The sequence below is a fragment of the Enhydra lutris genome, unplaced genomic scaffold, assembly GCF_002288905.1.
Source record: "Enhydra lutris kenyoni isolate GAN:26980312 unplaced genomic scaffold, ASM228890v2 scaffoldscaffold90, whole genome shotgun sequence".
Lineage (NCBI taxonomy): Eukaryota > Metazoa > Chordata > Mammalia > Carnivora > Mustelidae > Enhydra > Enhydra lutris.
The window spans coordinates 5,525,657-5,546,675 of record NW_019154174.1 but is presented as its reverse complement, the minus strand read 5'-3'; the positions used below and the strand labels follow the sequence as shown (position 1 = coordinate 5,546,675).

At 56.5% G+C, this 21,019-nt stretch overlaps 2 protein-coding genes and 1 long non-coding RNA gene across 4 annotated transcripts; all 3 read left to right on the top strand.

The window, feature by feature from the left end:
- The first annotated feature begins 1,115 nt into the window (after positions 1-1,115).
- Positions 1,116-5,855, top strand: LOC111162343. Its single transcript, XR_002641569.1, has 3 exons — positions 1,116-1,187; positions 5,114-5,626; positions 5,781-5,855. It is a non-coding gene; the product is annotated as an uncharacterized LOC111162343 (long non-coding RNA).
- Positions 5,856-5,985: 130 nt separating this feature from the next.
- Positions 5,986-11,421, top strand: LOC111162175 (aldolase, fructose-bisphosphate A). Of its 2 annotated transcripts, none has more exons than XM_022526386.1 (9): positions 5,986-6,144; positions 8,590-8,716; positions 8,802-9,013; positions 9,596-9,650; positions 9,761-9,921; positions 10,282-10,365; positions 10,493-10,667; positions 10,831-11,030; positions 11,119-11,421. In XM_022526386.1, exons 2-9 carry the CDS (start codon positions 8,605-8,607, stop codon positions 11,212-11,214), a joined length of 1,095 nt encoding a protein of 364 aa, XP_022382094.1. In that variant the 5' UTR covers positions 5,986-6,144; positions 8,590-8,604; the 3' UTR covers positions 11,215-11,421. The 2 variants fall into 2 exon arrangements, with proteins under 2 accessions (XP_022382094.1, XP_022382093.1); XM_022526385.1 differs by lacking the exon at positions 5,986-6,144 and adding an exon at positions 7,098-7,287.
- Positions 11,422-13,294: 1,873 nt separating this feature from the next.
- On the top strand, positions 13,295-20,618 carry LOC111162177 (protein phosphatase 4 catalytic subunit). Its single transcript, XM_022526387.1, has 9 exons — positions 13,295-13,387; positions 13,621-13,783; positions 17,098-17,149; positions 17,740-17,790; positions 18,012-18,113; positions 18,679-18,852; positions 18,955-19,081; positions 19,901-20,090; positions 20,178-20,618. The coding sequence occupies exons 2-9, from the start codon at positions 13,686-13,688 to the stop codon at positions 20,305-20,307; spliced, it is 924 nt and encodes a 307-aa protein (XP_022382095.1). The 5' UTR covers positions 13,295-13,387; positions 13,621-13,685; the 3' UTR covers positions 20,308-20,618.
- Positions 20,619-21,019: the final 401 nt, after the last annotated feature.

Sequence of the window (21,019 nt, the reverse complement as noted above, 5' to 3'; positions counted from 1 at the left end):
TGTGAGAGCATGCCCGGAATAGATAGACCTCACGTGGAGAGCACATTTCCGCTCTTCCTGGCAAGATGAGAAGCTTGCCTAGTAATCAAGGAGGAAAGGCATCACGGGCTGAGGGAACAGCTTGGGCAGAGACTCAGGGGTGGGAGGGAGCATAGACGTTTGGGGAGCTGCTAGGACTTCAGTCTGGCTGGAGTATAGAGGGCGGGGTAGGCAGGGCTGGATTGGGGCTTAGTCGCTGAGATAAGTTTGGATTGAGTCAATGGGAGCGATTGATGGATTGTGAGGAAGGGAGGGATACACAACACAGCTGGTGTGGAAAGGGGCAAGATTGCAAGTCGGAAGACACTTAGGGAACAGTAACGTCTCCTGAGGGGTGGCACACTAGAGCCGAGGAATCAGAGATAATAGATACATATGGAGAGGCATTTTGAGAGCAAGATCAACAAGTCTTGGAAAATTCTCGAAAGACCAACAGATACTGATGGTCCTGAGATGGGGATGGGAGGGGAAAGTCGCATTTGGGAAACAGGAGAGTGTAGTTCTAATGAATTAATCCCTGCCATCCAGTGGCTGTCCCTCCCCTCATCCCAACCACCTCTGGTTGGGTCAGTCGGGTTGTCCCACCCGGTGTTTTTGTGTTCCCCACAGCCCCTCCCACCACCTTGTCACCTCTTCCTCCTGTGCTTGTCCAGGCCTCCTCTAGCCCATGGAATCCAACCCCGGCTCCCGTCAGCAGTCCTTCCCTGCTCCTCCCCATCCCTGCCATCGTGTTCATCGCTGTGGGTATCTATTTGTTGCTGCTCGGCGTCGTGCTGCTGACTAGGCACTGCCTGCTGGTGAGGGGCCTGGTAGAGGCCAAGGGGTGGGCTGCGGGAAGAGGAAATGGTCTGTCAGTGCCCTCATCTGCAGGCGTTTACCCTGAGGCTCCTTTGCTATTTAGTCCCTGCATCTGTCCCTAGCAGTTGTGTCTCCCCACCCCCCACGTCCTCCCACCATCTGGCTCAGATCCTAACCTTCCATCTCCTACCTAGGCCCAGGGCTGCTGTGCCGACTGCAGCTCCCCCTGCAGGAAGCAAGGGGCCTCTAGGCCCCAGGACTATTGCTGGACCTGTGCAGAAGCCTGCGACTTCCCTCTGCCCAGCCCAGCCCACTGCCTGGATGCCTGCTGCCCCCAGCCCACGGAAGCTGTGAGTTCTCATCCCAGCCCTGACCTGGACCCTCTCTGGGCCTTCTTTTGTTGGTGGTGTTCAACAAACATGGATTGCTGGGCATCTACTTTGGGCTGGGCTCAGTTCTGGGGACTGGGTCAGTGGGGAGACAGCCAAAGACACCTCAAATGGCAGCATATTACATACTTTCTGGTGCCAAAGCTACTTGGAGAAAAGAAAACAAGGGTGGCAGCTGGGGGCAGGTGTGTAACCTGAAGGGCATACTGGGTTCTGAAAATGGTCGTTAAAAGAAAAATCAGCCCAGCCCAGAGCTCCTCCTGTTCACTGAGTGAGTATGATGCCCCAGATCCCATGCTACTTTATTGACATTATATCATTTACTCAACAACCCTGAGAGCTCGGCATTTTTAAAAACCTGGATATGTATAGTTCTGAGTATGAAAAGCATTGATTACAAAGTGTGCATGTAGAAATACATAGAAAGCACCAGCTTAGAAAACAGCTCGCTAACCAAGGCCGCTACATTTTGTGTATGCCCCTTGTATACTAAGAGACAGCTGTCCTTGCTCTGTTACCTGCCAGTATTTGGCAAAGATGGGGTCCTGCCACAGATACTCTTTCGTCCCTTCTGCTACTTGCCCTTTTTGACCTGACATCACACCTTGACATCCCCCCCCCCCCCCACCGCCCACTGCCAACCATCCTGTGCCTGTGTATGTAGACAGGTAAGTATTTCTGTCCTCTTTTTGCGGGGCAGGGAGGAGTTGGCTGCGGGAGGTTGGGTCATTTCTACAATGTTACATAGTAGAGGCTAGCACAGCAAATTGCTCCATTGTGTGTGGAAACAGAATCCTCAGGGAGAAGCCTGGCTCCCGGAGGACAGGCCATTTTCGTTTTTGTGGGTTGAAAGACGGTAAATGGAATCGACCACCTTCCTATTTTAGGCTCTGATTTAGGCAGCGACGCTCTTGCCCTTGAAGTGGTGACCTTGCCCAGGAGGAAAGAGGGAGCATAAAAGATCAAGCGAATTCATAACTTGGGCTCACTGGTAGTTGGTCAAATTCCTAGGAGATGTTTTGAGTTTTGAAGGAAATTACAGGGCCAGAGGCTCTTCTCTTTAAAAAAAAAAAAAAAAAAAAAAAAAAAATTTTCTTCTGTTTTCCTGGGGTGGCTTGGAAAGGGAGCCCAGGATGAGGATAAGGGGACAGAGGGGGAAGAGAAGATAACCCTGGGTCCTAAAAACTCCCTATTTTATAGGAAATGCTCAATTACAAAACAATTTATGGCCCCTTGTCCAGGGTATGCTGTCCCTTGCCCCCTCTTGTCAGTCCAGGCCTCTTCTCAGGCAGGGTGACGAAGGAATAAGGTACAGGGAATTCCAGACCTGCACACTCCAGGACTTGATCTACCTGGCTTCTGCTAGCACCAGGAAGGAAGGATTCTAGAATGGCCACAGGGCAGGGCAGGATCGTCTGTCTTTGAGCTGCCTTTGCACAAAGTACAGTAAAATGTCTGTTCTTCAGTTTCCTTGTAGTAACAGTAACAGCCACAAATAGGACAAGGCGCTTGCCTACTTGACAGCTGTTCGAAACGGGCTTCCAGGGGCTGGAGTGACTTACCTGAGGCCCAGGCTAGGATGACAACCTGAGTTTCTCTTCCTTTCTGGGGGAGACACCTGCCTGCCCTGCTGTTTTCACCAAGCAAGTGGCAGAGATCTGCGCTCATTCACCCACTCCTTCACCTACTTAAGGATCTATGCAGTCATCGCCAGGGCCCTGTGCCAGGCCCAAGGGGCTCTGCAAAACAAGCTGGACCTGGCCCCAACCCACATAGGGCTTCCATTGCAGCAAAAGACAGACAGGAAAAAGTGGGCAGTTACACTGGAGCAGGAGAAATGAGGTGATACATAGTGCGATAGCTGGTTCTCAGCCCTGTGTGTGATCAGAGATGTGGAGGAGACAGACACAAAGCCAGGCCTCTGGGCCCCCCACCCAGGAGGTCTGGCTGGGGCAAGGGGGCCACAGAGAGCTGTGGCAAGAATCCCTGCCTTTTCTCGAGTGCTCAGTATGCACTAGGCAGCGAGCTTAGTTCCTTCCACTGATTTCCCACCGTGAGCCTCTGAAGCAGGCATTCTTTCTTGTTGCAGAGATGACCAAACGGAGGCTCAAAACATGAACAGGCCCAAGGTGGGCGTGCATTTGGTTCAAATCCAGGCCTGAGCTCTGGACACCACAGCGTCGCAAAAATCTGGGGAAAGGGAATCGAAGCTGAAGCTGTAGTGTCTCAAGAGGCACAAAAGGGTTAACAGGCTTGTGGCATTCTTGTTTATGTACTGAAGTAGCAGATTCCTTCCAGAAGCCACATGGCTGCTTGTGAGAGTCAAGAAATCCATTAGACAGTTATTAATGACTCGCTCTAAACCCTTCCAGTGGACAGAGCCCAGAAATGCTTTTAATACCCTCTCTCCGAGGTGAGGGCGGCAGAGCACACAGTGCCGCACACGGAATGACGGCGTGGGCCCCCCCAAACCCACAGAGCCCACTTCTTCCCAAACTGGGACTCCCCAGGGATGCCCCAAACCACCCCCTCATCAGATACAAGGAAACCGCTTCACTCCCCCTTCTGCCATGGGGCTTCTAGTCTCCTTGTGAGACAATCCCGCTGATGGCCATGCCAGCCCAGTTCAGACCCCTGTCCTGCTGCCAGCAGATCCCCTTCCCTCACTGGAGCCCCTAGTGATATCTGATCTCCCCAGTCATCTGACACCGCACCCCCAAACCACAGCTTGTTGCAAAGGTCATTCCCCTATTCCTGGCTTGGCCTGGCATCTGATTGAGTCGTGCAACTGTGGCTGTCAGCTAGTTGGGCCTCAGGCCTCAAGGAGCCAATCTCCTGGCACATCCTGGGTGTGTCCTACTCCAGCCGCTTGGCCGGGCTCCAGTCCATGCGTGAAGCAGTGGCAGATCACCCCTGTCGCTGGGCAGGAAAGGAGTAGGTTGAAATAGACCAGGTCTCTCTTCTTGTCATGAAGGGCATGCAGTCCTATTCCCCAAGAGACAGACCCTTCTTTTTCCCCTGGGAGCTGAGGAGTTCTCTCTTTTCCCAAAGAGGGGAAAACGCTTTGATTGATCCATTCATTGAGCATTCACTTGTGCCTCACATACCTGCAGAGGGCAAGTCCTCGTGCTTGCTCAATGGGGACAGGAGACCAACTGTCCCCTGTCCCTGCAGAAGCTGATCGTTCTGGGCCTGGGAGGCAGTGGGGTCAAGGGGGATCTCCCTCTCCGAGCCTCCACTCTCTCTTCTGTAAAGAGGCCTCCATGCAAGGGAGCCTCCAGTCCCTCCATTTAAAAAATGTTTTTTAAAAAATCTGCCAGTTACCATTTTCAAAGACAACTGAGATTTTTCAGAATCATTCATGATTACAGTCTGTGCCTTGCAGGGAGCAGACGCTCAGAAATAATGGGCGGGGTCCTGCAGTTTGGTCTCCCACCAAGGAAGAAAACAGAACCCGATTCTTTTTGTCATGGAAGGAAAATGTGTGTGTGCTCTCCCTCATCTCCTCCCTTGGAACTGAGTGAGGCCCCAAGGATATAGTAGAACCAACTTTGAGCTGAATGTCAGTACTTCATGGAACAGGATTACTTGATTTCTCAGTCTCCTTGCCTATAAAAGGGGAAGAAGGAAAGACCCCCCCCCCCCCCCCCAATAATTTCTTCCAGCTTCTGGACTCAGTTGTTTGGAACGCTGCCTCCCTGTTCATTTCTCAACGGCGCAGGGAATTGATTTGTTCTCAAGAATAGTAGGTGGTATCCTCTGTTCCACTGGGCAAATGCGGCTTCCCAAGCCTCTCTGTTCCTTTCTCCCTGGAGAGGGAAACAGCTTAGGGGACTGGTTGCCCTTCTCCCTGCCCACCTCCCTCACCCCTCTCTCCTCTCCCTCAGGGTTGGGCCCCTCGCTGTCCTCGCTGCTGTCCACTCTGCGACTGTGCCTGTGCGTGCCAGCTGCCTGACTGCCAGAGCCTCAACTGTCTCTGCTTTGAGATCAAGCTCCGATGAGGACCCGGAGTCCTTGCCCCTTGGAGAGTGGCCAACCCCCAGGGCCCCCACGCCCTGTTCCCTGACGGGGCCTCCAGGCACCTTCTCCAGGCCCCTGGAACCACATATGGCCTGCCCAGCTCATTGGGCTGTGCAGAGCCTGGCTCCCAGCAGAGCAGGACTCAGAGAGCCCCCGGGCATTTGGACTGTCCTTTGGAGGGCCAGGAGGGAGAGGGCCTAGCACTCTGGCAGGGGACCCCACCTGCCTATCCTTCTCTCCATGTAAACCGTTATCATTGAAGGTGAGGGTGGGAGACACTGCTCACCACAGACCATCTATGGGACAAACTTGAACCTGGAGTATGAAGATATAGGGCTGCCCCAGCCACACCTTGGCTGTGGATTCTTGGTTATCTTGAGGTGAGTGTCGTGCCTGCATCTGCTCTCCCGCCAAAGGAATGGTCTCCCCAGAATCAGAAAAGCCTCCTTCAGGGCCCAGAAGGGAGGGAGGATAGAGAAGGAGGCCTGGAGGGCCACAGATCCCAGTCTCCTTTCCTCTTCTCCCTCCCGACAGATCCCTGTGCTGAGATCGATTTCTCTTGACCGCCTCTGAGGGCTTCAGGCTGGATTTCCAAGAAAATTTCCTCTAAGGTACTGGTGAGTGGGCAGGGCCCACCCCTGCCCCCCAACTAGGGCAGCCCCAGGGCTTCCTTTCCTCACTGTAGGCCCCACGCTGGCATGAATGTCAGGGGCTTCAGGTTTCCCTAAATATAGGTCCCTGCCAGGGGATCCGTGGCAAGGAAAGGGCAGAGGTCATCGGAGGAAGTTGGGGACATGGGCTGGGGGGAGGGCAGGAGCTGCCTTATAACCCAGCCCGAGAGCGGCCTGGCTCACTCGCTGCTGACCAGGCTCTGCCCGCTCCTTCTGCCTCCTCGCAGGTGGGCGCCGGCGGCGGGACACAGCAGGGATGGGGTTGGGGTCGGGCTCGGGTTTAATGGGTCCGGTTTAGGAGGGGAAACCTGGCCGATAGGATGAGGGGTTCAAAATGCATCGGGGACTAACCAGCTAGGGACAGATTTGATTTGGACAGGCAAGTCAGATTCCAGGGAGACGTCTTCGCAGGCACTCTAGCGCCGCATCCCCAGACTTGCTGGGGCTAGCGGTGGCTGCCGCGGGCCGGTCGGTGCCGGGCGCGAGCGGAGAGCGCCTGCGCACGCGTGGCGAGGCTGGTTGGACGGGCGCGGCCGTGGCGCCGACACCCGCGCGGGCGGGCCACCGGGAACCACGGCCCCGCCGCCCTCGAGGAGTACGAGAGCAGCCGCTCTTCCGCCCGGGCTGGTGACCCTGGGAGGGGCGGCCCGGCGCCGCTGAGCCCGCAAGGGCAGCCTGCGGACGAGGCCGGCCGACGCCCGACCTCTGGGCCCGCCCAGGTGTGACACAGACGGCCGTCAGCGCAGGCCGGAAGCGGGGGCTGCCCCGCGCCACCCGGCTGGGCCTGGGGCGGGGAGGCTGAGCCTCGGTCTTTCCAGGCTCTTGCACCCGCTTCCCCCACACCCCATCTTCTCCGGTGCCCCAAATCGGCTGAGTCACGGTGCCCCAGAACGCGCCAACTGGGGGGGGGGGGGCAGGGGGAGGGGGGGGGGGAGGGGGGGGAGGGAGAGGGACGGGAGGGCCCAGGCAACCCGCAGGATGTGGCCCGAGTCACGTCCTAGGGGGGCCGGGGGGAGGGATCGTGTTCTCGCCGTGCTGTCCCCGCCCAAGCGCCGCCTCCGGGCTTCGCCTTTCGGGGGCGGCCTCTGCACAGTTCCTCGCCTGCAATTGGACGCCAGGGCGCCTCCGGCCCCCTTCTAGGGAAAATAACCAGTGGAGGCTGGCGCGGTGCCTTTATAAAGCCCGGCGCCACCTCCCTCCTGCCCGCCCTCTGCACCGCCCCCTCGGGAGTTGTATAGGCTGCGTTCCTCCTGGAACGCGCCGAAGAACCAAAGTCCTGGTGACGACGGTCGCGTTCCCTCCGTTAGTCTGCTCGCCCGCGCGCCGCCCTCCACCGCCGCATCCCGCAGATCCGCCCCCTCCCGTGCCAGGTGAGCGCCCCTCGCCGTGTGCGAAGGTCAGGGACCGTGGAGAAGGATTCTGGGGGCAGTCGGCAGCCTGACCCCATCTCCCCCACCAAAGCTCGGGCCCAGCATCTCGCCCTTCCCACTACCACCTACACGTAGGCTCCTGGCCCGGACTCCGCAACCTTCTCCGGCTTGAGCGCTCTCGGTTTGCTGCGCAATGCAGTGGCTCCGCGCGCTGAGTCATGGCGGGGGGAGGAAGCCGGACGAGATGGAGGGCCATTCTCTCTCTCCTTCTCTTGCTCGGACCCCAGGTGCAAAGCATTATGGCTCCTTCGCCTCTGCGGGGGTCCTAAGAGGCAGCGAGGGGAGGGGGCCAGCTCCTATCTTGCCTGAGGGTTCCGGAGAGCGTGGTTGGGCCCTGCGCTGGGAGGTGGGCGCCCCCGACGAGGGGGGAAACCTCATGGAGGTGCCTGATGCCCCGTTAACACTTTCCGTGTCTTTCCTTATTGGGTGACCTTGATTGTGAGCCTGGAGCAGCTGCGGCCGTGCGAGCAGACTGGAGCATTTTCTGGGGAAGGGGTGGGCCGCTTGCCTCTCTACAATTTTTTCAACCTGTATGAGCAGTGAGATGGACAAACCTTACTCCTAGCGCGACCCTGGGCTGGGCTTCCTCTGCTGCCCTTCCCTTGGCTTCTGATTATTCTCCTGCCCTTTCTTTTAACACTCTCCCCCAACCCTGGGGTGGGGGGGAGCTTGACCTTGGGATGTCCTTGAGGCTTTGGAGCCTGGGCCAGCCCTGGGATCATGGGTGGATTGGAAGGCCCTGACAGAGGATCTGGGTTCTAAATCTCAGCTTTGACCCTTGTGCTGTGGGACTTGAAGCACCGAACTTTCCCTTTTCTGGGCCCTTGGGTTGGGCCCTCTGCCTGTGTGCTCTCTCTAAATTCTAAAATACTCCGGTTCGGTTCTGCTTCTAGGCAAGGTGACCCCATGGCAGAGCACATGCAAGAAGGGTCCGGCTTCTACATGACCCGTCTGTCTATGGCTCTGGCCTATTGCATTGCCCCAGATGCCAGTATGCAACCCCACCCACAGCTGGGAAACACCCAGCAACAAACAGAGTTAGGAAAGGTACCGGAGGCAGGCCTAGTATAAGGAAGTTGGGTTCAGGGGAGGGCTGGGGACAGGAAGTGGCCAGAAACCTGCCGGTGTGGAGCAGGGGAGGTAGGGAAGCTTTGTCTTGACTTCCAGGAGTGGGGTCCTGCTGGTCGGGAGACCTTGTGAGACCCAGCTAACCGGTCCCCTCTGTCCGCTGCCTCTGCCCAGGAACCGACCGGCACCATGCCTTACCAATACCCAGCGCTGACCCCGGAGCAGAAGAAGGAGCTTTCTGACATCGCTCACCGCATCGTGGCTCCGGGCAAGGGCATCCTGGCTGCAGATGAGTCCACTGGTATGGGCAGGACACAGGAGGAGGAGTGCCTAGGGTCCAGGATGACCGGCTGATCCCCTTATTTCCGCGTGCTGCCCCTTTGCAGGGAGCATTGCCAAGCGGCTGCAGTCCATCGGCACTGAGAACACAGAGGAGAACCGCCGCTTCTACCGCCAGTTGCTGCTGACCGCTGATGACCGCGTGAACCCCTGCATCGGGGGTGTCATCCTCTTCCACGAGACACTGTACCAGAAGACAGATGATGGGCGTCCCTTCCCCCAAGTTATCAAATCCAAGGGCGGTGTTGTGGGCATCAAGGTGAGGGAGCGGGGTCTCGGAATGTGAGAGATGAGGTAGATGTGGGGAGATAATGCCAGAGCTGTAGGCTGGGGTGGGGTGGGCGTTGGGTTGGGAGTCTGCCCCAGGTCACTGCCAAAGCGTATGTGAGAAGAGCTAGAAACTTAGAGGATCTTTTTAGCTTTTTTTTTTTTTTTTTTAAAGTAAGCCCTACACCCTTTGTGGGGCTCAAACTCCCAGCCAACCCTGAGATCAGAAGACACAGGCTCCACTGACCGAACCAGATATATGTGCCTGCTTGGCATTTTTAATCCTTGTAATACTCAGAGCCCAGTATTCTTTCGTCGTACAGACAAAAACCAGAAACTCAAGGGTGATGCGTGTTGGTTCACTGGGTTAGTAATGGCTAGGAGCCCAGGCTCGCTCTGATCACATCCCCATGTATTTTCTACCTTCTGGGATCAAGTATTGTGACTACGGGAAAACGTTTGCAAAGCGAGGTACCTACCACTCGAGAGGTTGAGAAAGGTGGAGGGCAGAGTGGAGTGCTAGAGGGCACTTCTCCCATCTCACATTGTTGCCCACTCCCCCCAACCCCAACAGGTAGACAAGGGCGTGGTACCTCTGGCAGGAACAAACGGCGAGACTACCACCCAAGGTGAGAACTCCGCTCCCTGCCCTCCAGACCAACCCATTCCAGGCCTGACTTCTCTGGGTGCCACCTGCCCCCTCCTCTGCCATGCTCTGACTCCTCTGTCCCCCCTCCAGGGCTGGATGGGCTATCTGAGCGCTGTGCCCAGTACAAGAAGGACGGAGCTGACTTTGCCAAGTGGCGCTGTGTGCTGAAGATTGGGGAACACACCCCCTCAGCCCTTGCCATCATGGAAAATGCCAATGTTCTGGCCCGTTACGCCAGCATCTGCCAGCAGGTGGGCTGGTGGGTCCCCAGCAGGCCACCTCCCATCGCCTTTGGTTCCAGAATGTCAGCTAGCCTGCTGCTCATCTGTCAGGATACATACCACACCTGCATCCAAGGCAGCTGTTCTGGAGCCTCAGCAAGCGTCAGGCTTGGGCCCATGGAGGATACCCGAGGGCTCTGTGAGCCGGGGCGGCGGGTGGGGTATGATTGTGGGGGTGGCTCGGAGGAGATCCCTGTCTCCTGAGGTCCGCTGCAGGCTGTGAAGCCATGAGTTTCTGTTGTCATGGACAAAAGGTCTTGGCTGATGGCTGCGGAGAGCTGCAGGTGGGCTCTGGGTTAGGGGGACTCATGGCTCCCCTGTCCTCCACAGAATGGCATCGTGCCCATCGTGGAGCCTGAGATCCTCCCGGATGGGGACCACGACTTGAAACGCTGTCAGTATGTAACCGAGAAGGTAAGGTGCCTGCCTGTGTGGGCGGTGTGGTGGCTGGGCAGCTGGGCCGAAGGCCTTGGGGCCGACCTCTGTCCCCACCCCGCCCCCAACTCCACCTCAATTCCACTGTGGCCCTGCTCTGCTCTAGGTGCTGGCTGCTGTGTACAAGGCTCTGAGTGACCACCACATCTACCTGGAAGGCACTCTGCTGAAGCCCAACATGGTAACCCCAGGCCATGCCTGCACCCAGAAATACTCTCATGAGGAGATTGCCATGGCAACTGTCACAGCACTGCGCCGCACAGTGCCCCCTGCTGTCACTGGTGAGACCCATATCCTCCTCTTGACCTGTGGGAGGTAGATGAACTGCAGCCACAGTCCTTAACGCCCATTGGGTCAGATTTCCGGGTCAGATTCTAGAAGCTTCTACCAAACCCCAGGTTTTTGCGTACAGCCACTTACTGCACTTTATTCCTTGCTCGGTAGGGATCACCTTCCTGTCTGGAGGCCAGAGTGAGGAGGAGGCATCCATCAACCTCAACGCCATCAACAAGTGCCCCCTGCTGAAGCCGTGGGCCCTGACCTTCTCCTATGGCCGAGCGCTCCAGGCTTCTGCCCTGAAGGCCTGGGGTGGGAAGAAGGAGAACCTGAAGGCTGCCCAGGAGGAGTACATCAAGCGAGCCCTGGTAAGGATGGGACTGGATGGAGGTGGGCAGGGTACCAGGGCAGGTGGAATTCTGATGAGACCTCACTCTGGCTCCTCTCCCCTCTTAGGCCAACAGCCTTGCCTGCCAAGGAAAGTACACCCCAAGTGGTCAGGCCGGGGCTGCAGCGAGCGAGTCCCTCTTCATCTCTAACCATGCCTACTAAGCAGAGGTGTCCTAAGGCTACCCCCTCAACACTCCAGCCCCTGCCCCCTCCACCCTCACTCTTGAAGAGGGGGGCCTCAGCGGGGCTCCAGGCTGCTCTTTCCCATCACTTTGCCTCCCACGTGACATTGGTGTGTGGTGTTGTCTGTATATGCTAACTCCATTGCTCTTTCCAGCCCACTGCCAATAAACAACTATTTAAGGGGGAGTCTGCTGTCTGTGTGTGGTGTTTGGGCCAGGGGAGGGCTGGGGGAGGCGGCAGCGTCTGGAAGAATCCTTGTTCTCCGTTTGTCCTTGAGAGGCAGGAGAAAATCGAATGGGTTTGGGAGAGGACCTTCCTGCTTTGTTTTACTCTAGCCCAGGGCTTCAGGAAGAGACCTTGTGGAATTTTCTCCGCCATCAAGGGCTTTTGCCCCTTTTGCCAGCAGCACCCACTAAGGCTCACAGTTGGGGACTACGTGTGAACTGTTAGGCTCAGCTGTGCTTTCAGACCCAGAATTTACAGATGCAGAAAGGCTCCTATGAGAAAGACCGTCACTGACCAAAGCCAACATTTCCTGAGTGCTGTGAGCTAGGCCACACAAGTGATCTCTATGAGTAGGTGTTCATGCTTAAGGCCATACTGCTTGAGATGGCACTTTCTTGATGAAGACAAGATTATTAATACATAACGTCCTTCATCTACACTGTTGAGCTGGTCTGTTTTCCCATCTTAACAGGAGATGAGATTAGAACTGGCTTAATTAATCTTCTTTGGGGCGGGAAAGCCCTTGAGAAACCCAGAATCCCTTTCCAACAGTGACCTCAGCAACACAGAACTGTGGGGCTCAGGTTCCAGGTTAAGCCCTGAGCCAATGTAGCTGCTGTATTACATGAAGCCATAGTGAAGGCCCCGCACTTGACCGGTGCCATGCCCTGAACCCTTCCCGCTGGGGTGGAGCAGTTACCTACATGGGTCTGAGCTGTTAGATTAGATCCTGGTCATAACCAGGGACCTCATGAGTGGGTCTTGCCATTTCCTGAGTTTCTTGATAACGTGCCCTTTACTGTGTCAGCTTCCCTCTAGAGAAAAAAAAAATCTTGACTTCTGTGGTCTCTCTGGACCTAGCAGAATCCCTGTGCTGATGCTTGTAGAACTGACTAGGACCTTGTAGGAGTTCAGGGACTCTGTCCTTTTCCTTCAATGCACATCTGCGTGTTGCCTACATACAAAACCAAACCCACTCTTACTTCTCTAAACTTCGGCCTCACTTCTGTGCCTGGCTTCTCTTAAGCACTCTGAAAGTCAAGAAAAGCAAAAATTGAAGGTCAACAGAAGATAGCAAAAAGGACTTTTCTAAAGAGAGCTGCCTGTGCAAAGGCTCCAACACCACGAAGTATGCTTAACAGACAAGCCGTTTCCTTCAAATGTCGGTTTGGGGGTTTTGGACCTTTTGTAGTAACAGTGAGTTCCAGAACGTGTAAGTGATAGATGGAGGAGAAACTAGAACGGAGTCCTTAAAATGGAGTACAGCTTGCAGACAAGAGGAAGCAACGGAGGGATGGATGTCTGGGACTATTCTGGAATCGGGTCACGTTGACTGAGACGTAAGCTAGGTGTAAGCAAGGTGGCCTTTCTGCCTCTCACTAAGAGGTCCTCCATGGCAGGGATTTCTCCGCGGCCGAGGAAGGAGATTTGGGCGGGATTCCTCTATCCATTGAACTTAACCCTGAGCCTATGCGTGCTGTGCTCGGCCGTGTTCTAAGCACTGGGGGCTGCAAGTGTGACCCTCCGGGATTGTAACGGGGGAGGCCGAGTCAGATAAAACGTGCAACGAAGTTACACGCGGAGCCGCAGCTCCGCTTGCTTTCCTCACTGAGACCGGAAGGGAGCGGACTGAGGTGTCCACCTGCCGGAGCAGCACCTGCCCGCTCCGCCCGAGGTCACCCCCGCCCGCAGGCCGCCGACATCCGGTTCCTTCGCTCATTTCCATTCTTAGGCTCGGGAGGTGGGGTTAGGGGCGCGGCGCGGGAGGGGGAGGGTGTGTATGACGCCACATCCGGCGCGCGGCGGAATAGATCCCCCTTTGCTTCCGCGGCGGGGCCGGAAGTAGAAGCGGCGGTGGCGGTGGCCCAAAGCGAAGGGAAGGAGCAAGGCAGGGAGCCCGGGAGCGGGAGCCGGAGTCGCGGCGGCGGTAATAGTCTGAGACCCCTGTAGGCCACCGTCCCGAACGCGGGACCGCCGGGTTCGACGGGAGTTAGCGGGGAGCGGCCAGGGCTGTGGGACTTCTGGAGATCGGGGGCCGATGTGAGAGGAGGCGGGGGTGGGGGGGTCGGGCCAGCTCCAGGATCGAGTTGCCTCATTCCCTACACCCCCGGCGGCCCCTACGGACAGTCTGATCAACGGGCTCGTCTTCGCCTTTCTCAGGAGACCCCTGTGCGGTGCGGAGGGGGCGGCGGCCCCGGCTCTGACCCGCGCCGGGGGGGTGGGCCATGGCGGAGATCAGCGACCTGGACCGGCAGATCGAACAGCTGCGGCGCTGCGAGCTCATCAAAGAGAGCGAAGTCAAGGCCCTGTGCGCTAAGGCCAGGTGAGCCCGGTGGCCCCACTCTTCAGGGGTTCCGGCCTGGGGCAGACCCAGCTGAGAACTTGGGGCCTCGCTCATCCTGAAATCTTTCCCAGAGAGGAGCAGAATAGGGCCACTTCCCTCGAGGAGCAACCAGCCTGCTGGGAGAAGACAGACCTGGAGAAAAACACTTAAAGTATTAGGTGATGTGTTTTCAGTGGCGTTAGAGAGTTTTTATAAAATATTTAAGAAGCTCAGGGAGACAGCCCTACTTCTCAGGGGGAACAGAGGTTTCTTGGAGGAACTGAACTTTAGGGATAGGTGTTGAAGAGTAAGATGATAAAAGGGAATGTCCACAAGGATAAAAGTTCAAGGCAGAAAAGCTAAAGACTCTGGTTTATAAAATTCTTTTAACTCTAAGAACCTAAGAACCTAAAGGCGGGTGGTACTGTCCCCATTTTGCAGGTGAGGACTCATGTTCAGAGTCAACCAGCAAGTAAGGGATGGAGTCTGAAGCCAGCGCTCCACGTCCTGTCTCTTCTCAGGCCTTAATGCCAGACCGTGGAGTTGGGTGACCTCGTGTTCTGTGTGAAATGGTAGCAAATAAGCCAGAGTAGAATTAAACCTGACGTGGCGGGAGACCCCTGGGAAGAAAGATGACGTGGTGGTTAAGAGCTCAGGCTTCGGAATGCGATGGTTCTAGGTTGGAATGTGAGTGCCACCGCTTACTGGCTCTGTCGGTGGTCGTGAGGTCTCTGCACAGTTTCTTCATTTGTTAAGAGGGAATAATAGTATTTAAGAAGATGTTGGTGAAGTACCAGTAAGCTGGTGCTTGGGACGAGCTCGGCACTGCGCGTTGGTACAACGTAAGCGCTCAGCAGTCTTCAGGTGTTGGTGTTAGTACCGCATGGGATGAGGGTACTGCCCATAAGGCCTGATGTCACCAGGGAAGGCCTCTAAGAGCAGGTGGAGTGGAGGCTCTGAGATGTGTGGGCACCAGTGAGAAGACCACTTACCCGCCTCCCCTGAGGTACTCTTTGTGGCTTGTATCACACTGGGGATGATGGGGAAAGGGCCAGCAGAATGACCCTCCATTTGTTGAACAACAGGCCGCTGTTATACAACAGGCCTCACACTGACACGCAACTTCTGTCTTCCTCACAGCAGTCTTTTTGAGGTTGGAACTATTTGCTCCCTTTTACATGACTCCTAGAGGCCTCGTGACTTGACTGAGGTCACCCAGAGAAAGTGGCCGCCTGACTTCTGAACTGGTGGCTCTCAGCCCCTTGCTTGGCTTTACCTCAGACAGACCCACAGCGGCCGGACCAGGCCTGTTTGACGAACAGGCAAGGCCTCGTTTTAAATGCGTGTCTGTGACTCTGTGTTTTGCCAGCTCAAGCAAATTTCCTGGACTGGACCAGCCCCGAGGTGTTTTTAGTCATCCCTGTTCCCTCAGTCTTGAGAGGCATTTTTAGGAACCAATTGTTGCTTGGCACCCTTCTTTTTCCTGTAAGACTCACCTTGCCTGAGGGCCTGAATTGACTTGGTGGTGATGGTAGCTAGTGCTCGCATCTAGAGAGCTAGTTGCCATGTACTCTGTATGGATTAGCGTAGTAAGAGAGCAGAGGGTTTTTTTTTTTTTTTAAGATCTTATTTATTTGAAAGAGTGAAACAGAGGGAGAGAGACCACGAGTAGGGGGAGAGGGAGAGGGAGAAGCAGACTCCCCACTGAGCAGGGAGCCTGACGTGGGGCTCGATCCCAGGACCCTGAGATAATGACCTGAGCTGAAGCAGATGCTTAACGGACTGAGCCACAGGATCGCCCCAGAGTGGAGGGTTTGAATCAAGTGGTCTCCAGTATGAATTCCAGCTTTGTCACTTGTAAACAATGTGACCCTGGTCAAGTCACTTTACCTCTTCAAAACTTTGATGTCATTATGGAGCTCAAATGGGATTCTGTGTATGCAGGGTTAGGGACTGGGACTTTGGCAGGCACTTCCTAAAGGTGGCATTTGTTGCGGAAGTAAAGGTGGGCAGGTGTGAGCCCTGAGAGAGCAGATGATGCGCTGTGAGTGACAGAGCTGGGGTCAGAGACTGGCCCCTGTTCCCAGAGCATGCTGGCCCCTGCCAGCACCGGGTCAGTGGGGGGCATTAGACCCGGAATCTGTGGATAAGACTGGCACAGATTCTTAGTCGATTAGGCTTCTGAGTTCTACTTCTTATACTCTCCAGCTCTGTGACCTTGATCCTGCCCTTTTTTTCTCTAAGCTTCGGTTTCTCTGTCAGATGAGGACGAAAAGAACCTCAGCTGGTCAGCTGGGAAGGTCGTCACAAGCAGTTGATGTGGAAAGATGCTGGACACAAGAGCCAGTCCTGGTGGGAGGGCCTGGTTGCCAGATGGGCCCTCAGACCCCGGCCAAGGCTTCTTCCCGTTCCCAGAAAGCCAAGCAAGCACACTTCCCTCCAGCTGCCTTTGTCAGAGAGCGTACGCTCAGGGACATAGGTAAAACCACCTGAGCTCGGGGGTCTCCTAGTCTGCTAGGAGGCTGGCAGGGAAAGGTAGCCAAGTGCCCCGGGCCCTCCCACACCAGATCAGTTTGATAACAGCGCCAGACCCCAGAGCCAGGCCTCCTGGTTCAAGTCCGCCCTGTTGGACTATGGCCAGTACTCATCTGAGCAGTGGGCAGCGCCACAGTGTCTGCCTTTGGGGTGGGCTCTTCATCGTGTCATCGACGCAAAACTCTCACTACGGTCCCAGGGCAGGGCATGATCTGGAGTGGTCACTGCTGCTGTCATCACGGTGGAAACCCGGAAGCATGGCGCCTCTTCCGTTGGCTGTTACTGACCGAGTAGTTTTCTGTCACGAACTCCCAAGTAGTAATAGACTCCACTGCAGGGAGAAATAAAAGAACAAAGTTGTCACCCCCCTCTAAATAAGGAAATAGCACAGCGCAGGTCTTTGACACTGTGTCTGATGACTGGGTGCCTTCGGACGGCCTGGGCGAGGCCTCCGTGATGGGCAGAGAGGGACTGTCAGCTCAGCGGGGGACACGGTCTCAGAGTGTTCCAGGCCGAGAGAGCGGCATGAGCAGAGGGCTCTGTGCGCAGAGGAGGTCTGTTTTCTGGAATGAGCCCTGGATGTGTGAAAGAGGGCAGCCAGAAGGGTCAAGGCTCGGAAGGCCACTGCCTTCTTGGAAGGGCTTTGGATGCAGTAAGTGTCTGGGCTCTGGCCTTGGGGAAGCGCGGTCAGCCCATCCTGGTTCAAGGACTACCTCCTTGATGAGAAATCGGGCTGGGCTGGCCTGGCTGTGGTGACCCTGGTCTTCTCCTGTCTCCAGAGAGATCTTGGTAGAGGAGAGCAACGTGCAGAGAGTGGACTCGCCGGTCACAGTGAGTACCGTCTGTCCTTTCAGAGCCCACCGTGAGCTTTCAGGTGCGTGGGCATTCCCCTTAATCTTGGCGGCCGCCGAGGTCTACCCTCATCCCTGAGAGCCCCGAAGGCTGTGTGTCTACTCCCTCTCCTGTCTTCAAGGGAGCCTTGCTGTTCGAAATGGATGTTACGGGAAGGCTCTTTTGATTTGTTGGGGGGATGTGCTTGGCCTGAGCAGAAGGCCTCTTAACATGGGAGCGATTCTGCTGCACACGTTCACGTGTGTTCTCTGTTACTAGTAGCTTTCTTCTGGGTTCTTTGAGGGGAAGAGGGAGAGGAGGGGGCCAGGTCTTCCAGAAGCTGTGGGTCTGGCTAGAAAGACCTGGCTCTAGCTCTTCCCCTCCCAGAGCAGTTGGCACTCCATGTGGGATGGGGTGTGATTCCAGACCAGGCGAAGTCAGGGTAGGAGAGTAGATTTTTGGCCCTGAGAAGTCGAGACTTGGCCAGGAGTGGTGAGGAGCTCCTGAAGCTGCGGGTGTTTTAAAGGCTGGTCTCCGGGAGCAGAGCTTTCAGACTCTTGAGTTCCAACCCGCCTTTCTTCACCTCCCAGGTGTGTGGCGACATCCACGGGCAATTCTATGACCTCAAGGAGCTGTTCAGAGTAAGTGTGAGGCGACTTGGGGACAGATGACCTGGGGGCTGACTGGGAGGCCCCTCTCATTGAGAGTGGAAGCTTTGAGTTTGGCGCATGGCGGGCAGGTGAGGGGCTCTAGTTAGGTGGGCCGTCGGAATGGGGCTGCCGCTTGATTGGCAAAGAGGCCACCATGGTGTGGGACATTTTGGGACCAACCAGAATCTTCCTGCCTCTCCACCACCCCCCAGGTGGGTGGCGACGTCCCTGAGACCAACTACCTCTTCATGGGGGACTTTGTGGATCGCGGTTTCTACAGCGTCGAAACGTTCCTCCTGCTGCTGGCACTTAAGGTGGGAACCCAGGCTTCGGGTGCTCACAGCTGGGCCCTCGGGCCTGACCTGTCTCCTTTCTGCCCTGGTCTCCTGACCCATCCGCCCCGAGCTCTGAGCTGTGCTGCTGGGGTCCGGCTTGCCAGGGGGTGGGCCAATCCACTTTCCTTGCCTCGAGGGCGTGTGATGGGGCCCCTGGGGGAGAAGCAGGAGCTGCGCATTGGAGGAGAGGGAAGAGAGGACCCCTGTGTTCAGGCAGTGGCAGGGCATGGAGTTCGCCTAGGTACGGTGTCCATTGGTGGGCGAGATGACAGGGCACTGGGGGGTCTGGGTAGGGACCTGTTGGTGATAGAGGAACCAGTGAGTATGTGGTTGATGGAGTGGGGTAAGCCTCCGATCCCCCGGAGGAGGGACATGGGCCTGCGAGGTGGGTGCAGCGGAATTCCGGGCAGTGGCGGGGGTGAGGAGGACTGGGGGTGGTGGCGGTGTGTGACTGACACATGTGGAAAGCTCTGGGAGGGGTGCATGAGCTGACAAGGGAGGGATCGAGCCCAGCCCCCAGCCCCTTGTGGGTGGCTGCCCGCAGGTTCGCTATCCTGACCGGATTACCCTGATCCGGGGCAACCATGAGAGCCGCCAGATCACGCAAGTCTATGGCTTCTATGACGAGTGTCTACGCAAATACGGCTCAGTAACCGTGTGGCGCTACTGCACTGAGATCTTTGACTACCTCAGCCTGTCAGCCATCATCGATGGCAAGGTAGGCCGGCCACCAGGCCCTGCAGGGATGGGACGGCTAGGAGAGGCACAGGGAGAGGCATGGGGCTCAGCTCGCCTCTGCTCCGTTCTTGTCTCCCTGTAGATCTTTTGCGTGCACGGGGGCCTGTCCCCCTCTATCCAGACCCTGGACCAGATCCGGACAATTGACCGGAAGCAAGAGGTGCCCCATGATGGGCCCATGTGTGACCTGCTCTGGTCTGACCCCGAAGGTGAGGGCGGGCGGGCCGGCAGGCGGGCTCTCCCTTCAGTTTGGCAGGAGACTGAGGAGGTCCTGTGGTTAAAGGGATAGTTAAAGGTGACAGTGTGGGACGGACGGTCGGGCCAGGCAGTGGGGAAGAGCGAAGCGGGGCTGGGTCTTCACCAGCACCCTTGGTGCGGACGGGGAGCGTGGGCTGAGCTCGAGCTCGGAGAGGGGTTGGGCGTGTGTCTCATCGCTCAGAGGCTTGTTTGGACAAAATCATCTGCGCCCTCAGTGTGGAGGGGCTTCTGCAGAGGCTGGACTCCTGGAACACTGGCCCCATGAGGAGCCCTCATTTTGTGGGGTTCCCCGGCCCGTCTGGAGCAGAGCTGAGACTGAAAGCCGAGTCTCCCAAATCCCAGTCCAGAACTCCTTCTGTGGTCACACAGCTTCCGCTCCCTCACTGCCCTGCCCGCGTGTGCAGCCAGCCCTCCCAGGGCGGGGTGGGGTGGGGGCGGGAAAGCCCTCTTCACACCGGCTGGACCTGCATGGTCATTAACAGCACTTCCTTTTGCTTTCGGGTACACCTGTTATGGCCAGTAAATCACACGGTCACTCTGACTATGGGGTAGCTCCAACTATCTGAACATTCTGTCTCCTTAGGATCTTATCTGCTCCAGCACTTGCTGCCCTGTCCCCAGGATCCCCCAGAACACACTCAGGCCCTGGGCTCCAGCCCCAGGGGCCTGATTGGGAGAAGGGGATGGGATGTTCTCTGTTGAAGGGCGGTGGGTACTGGAGAAGCCTTGAGGACACCCTCTTCCCCCATCCCTTCCTTCCTTTGCCTCAGACACAACAGGCTGGGGCGTGAGCCCCCGTGGGGCTGGCTACCTGTTCGGCAGTGACGTGGTAGCGCAGTTCAATGCGGCCAACGACATTGACATGATCTGCCGTGCCCACCAACTGGTGATGGAAGGTTACAAGTGGCACTTCAATGAGACTGTGCTCACTGTGTGGTCGGCGCCCAACTATTGCTACCGGTGAGCCGCCCGGGGCCAGGCGGTCGGGGTGGGGGTGGGGAGCCAGGCTGAGCCACGCCGCTGATGCCACCGCCCTCCTGCTTCCAGATGTGGGAATGTGGCAGCCATCCTGGAGCTGGATGAGCATCTCCAGAAAGATTTCATCATCTTCGAGGCTGCTCCCCAGGAGACCCGGGGCATCCCTTCCAAGAAGCCCGTGGCCGATTACTTCCTGTGATCCCTCCAGCCCCCTGGCCCTCGGACCACTGTGACTCTGCCCTCTTCTCCAGACGGAGGCTGGGCATTGGGGGGCTGTCTCGGCTCTGCTCTCCCCCCGGAGAGGGCACTTCGAGGGTGAGGACTTGTCTCTGGAGAGGCTCGGAGCCTCAGCTCCATGCTCCTCTCCTTTCTCCCCACTTGAACCATGGAGTTTCCAATAATTTTCTGGTTTTCTTTTTTCCTTTTTCCTTTTTTTTTTGTTTGTTTGTTTTTAGATGAAAAATTTTGAGAGAAAACAAAGAAAAATTCTAATAAAAGGAGAAAAATGGTCTTTGGGTTTGTGTCAGACTTGATCGGTCACAAGCAGCAACGCCAGCCTGGGACCTGGGGGCACAGAGGACCTTGACTGCCCCGGAGTCTCCTGGTCTATATCTAGGGACAGTGACTGTTTCCAGAAGGCTTGCCACATGCTAGGTGGAGGTCTGGGTTCTCAGAAGCAGCCTTATTTAATTCTCAAAACAAGTGAGCATCAGGACATTCTGATTTCCCCACTTCCCTGAAAAGGAAATAGCCCCAGAGCTGTTGATTCATACGCATGAGGTCAAGCAGCTGGAAACTGGCAGGTCAAAATCAGGGCCCAGGTCTCCCCACAAAACCTTTGCTCACCCAGCCCCGCCCAGGGCTAAATAACATTAGCTGATGTTTTTAGAGCACCGAGGTCTTTGGAGTTT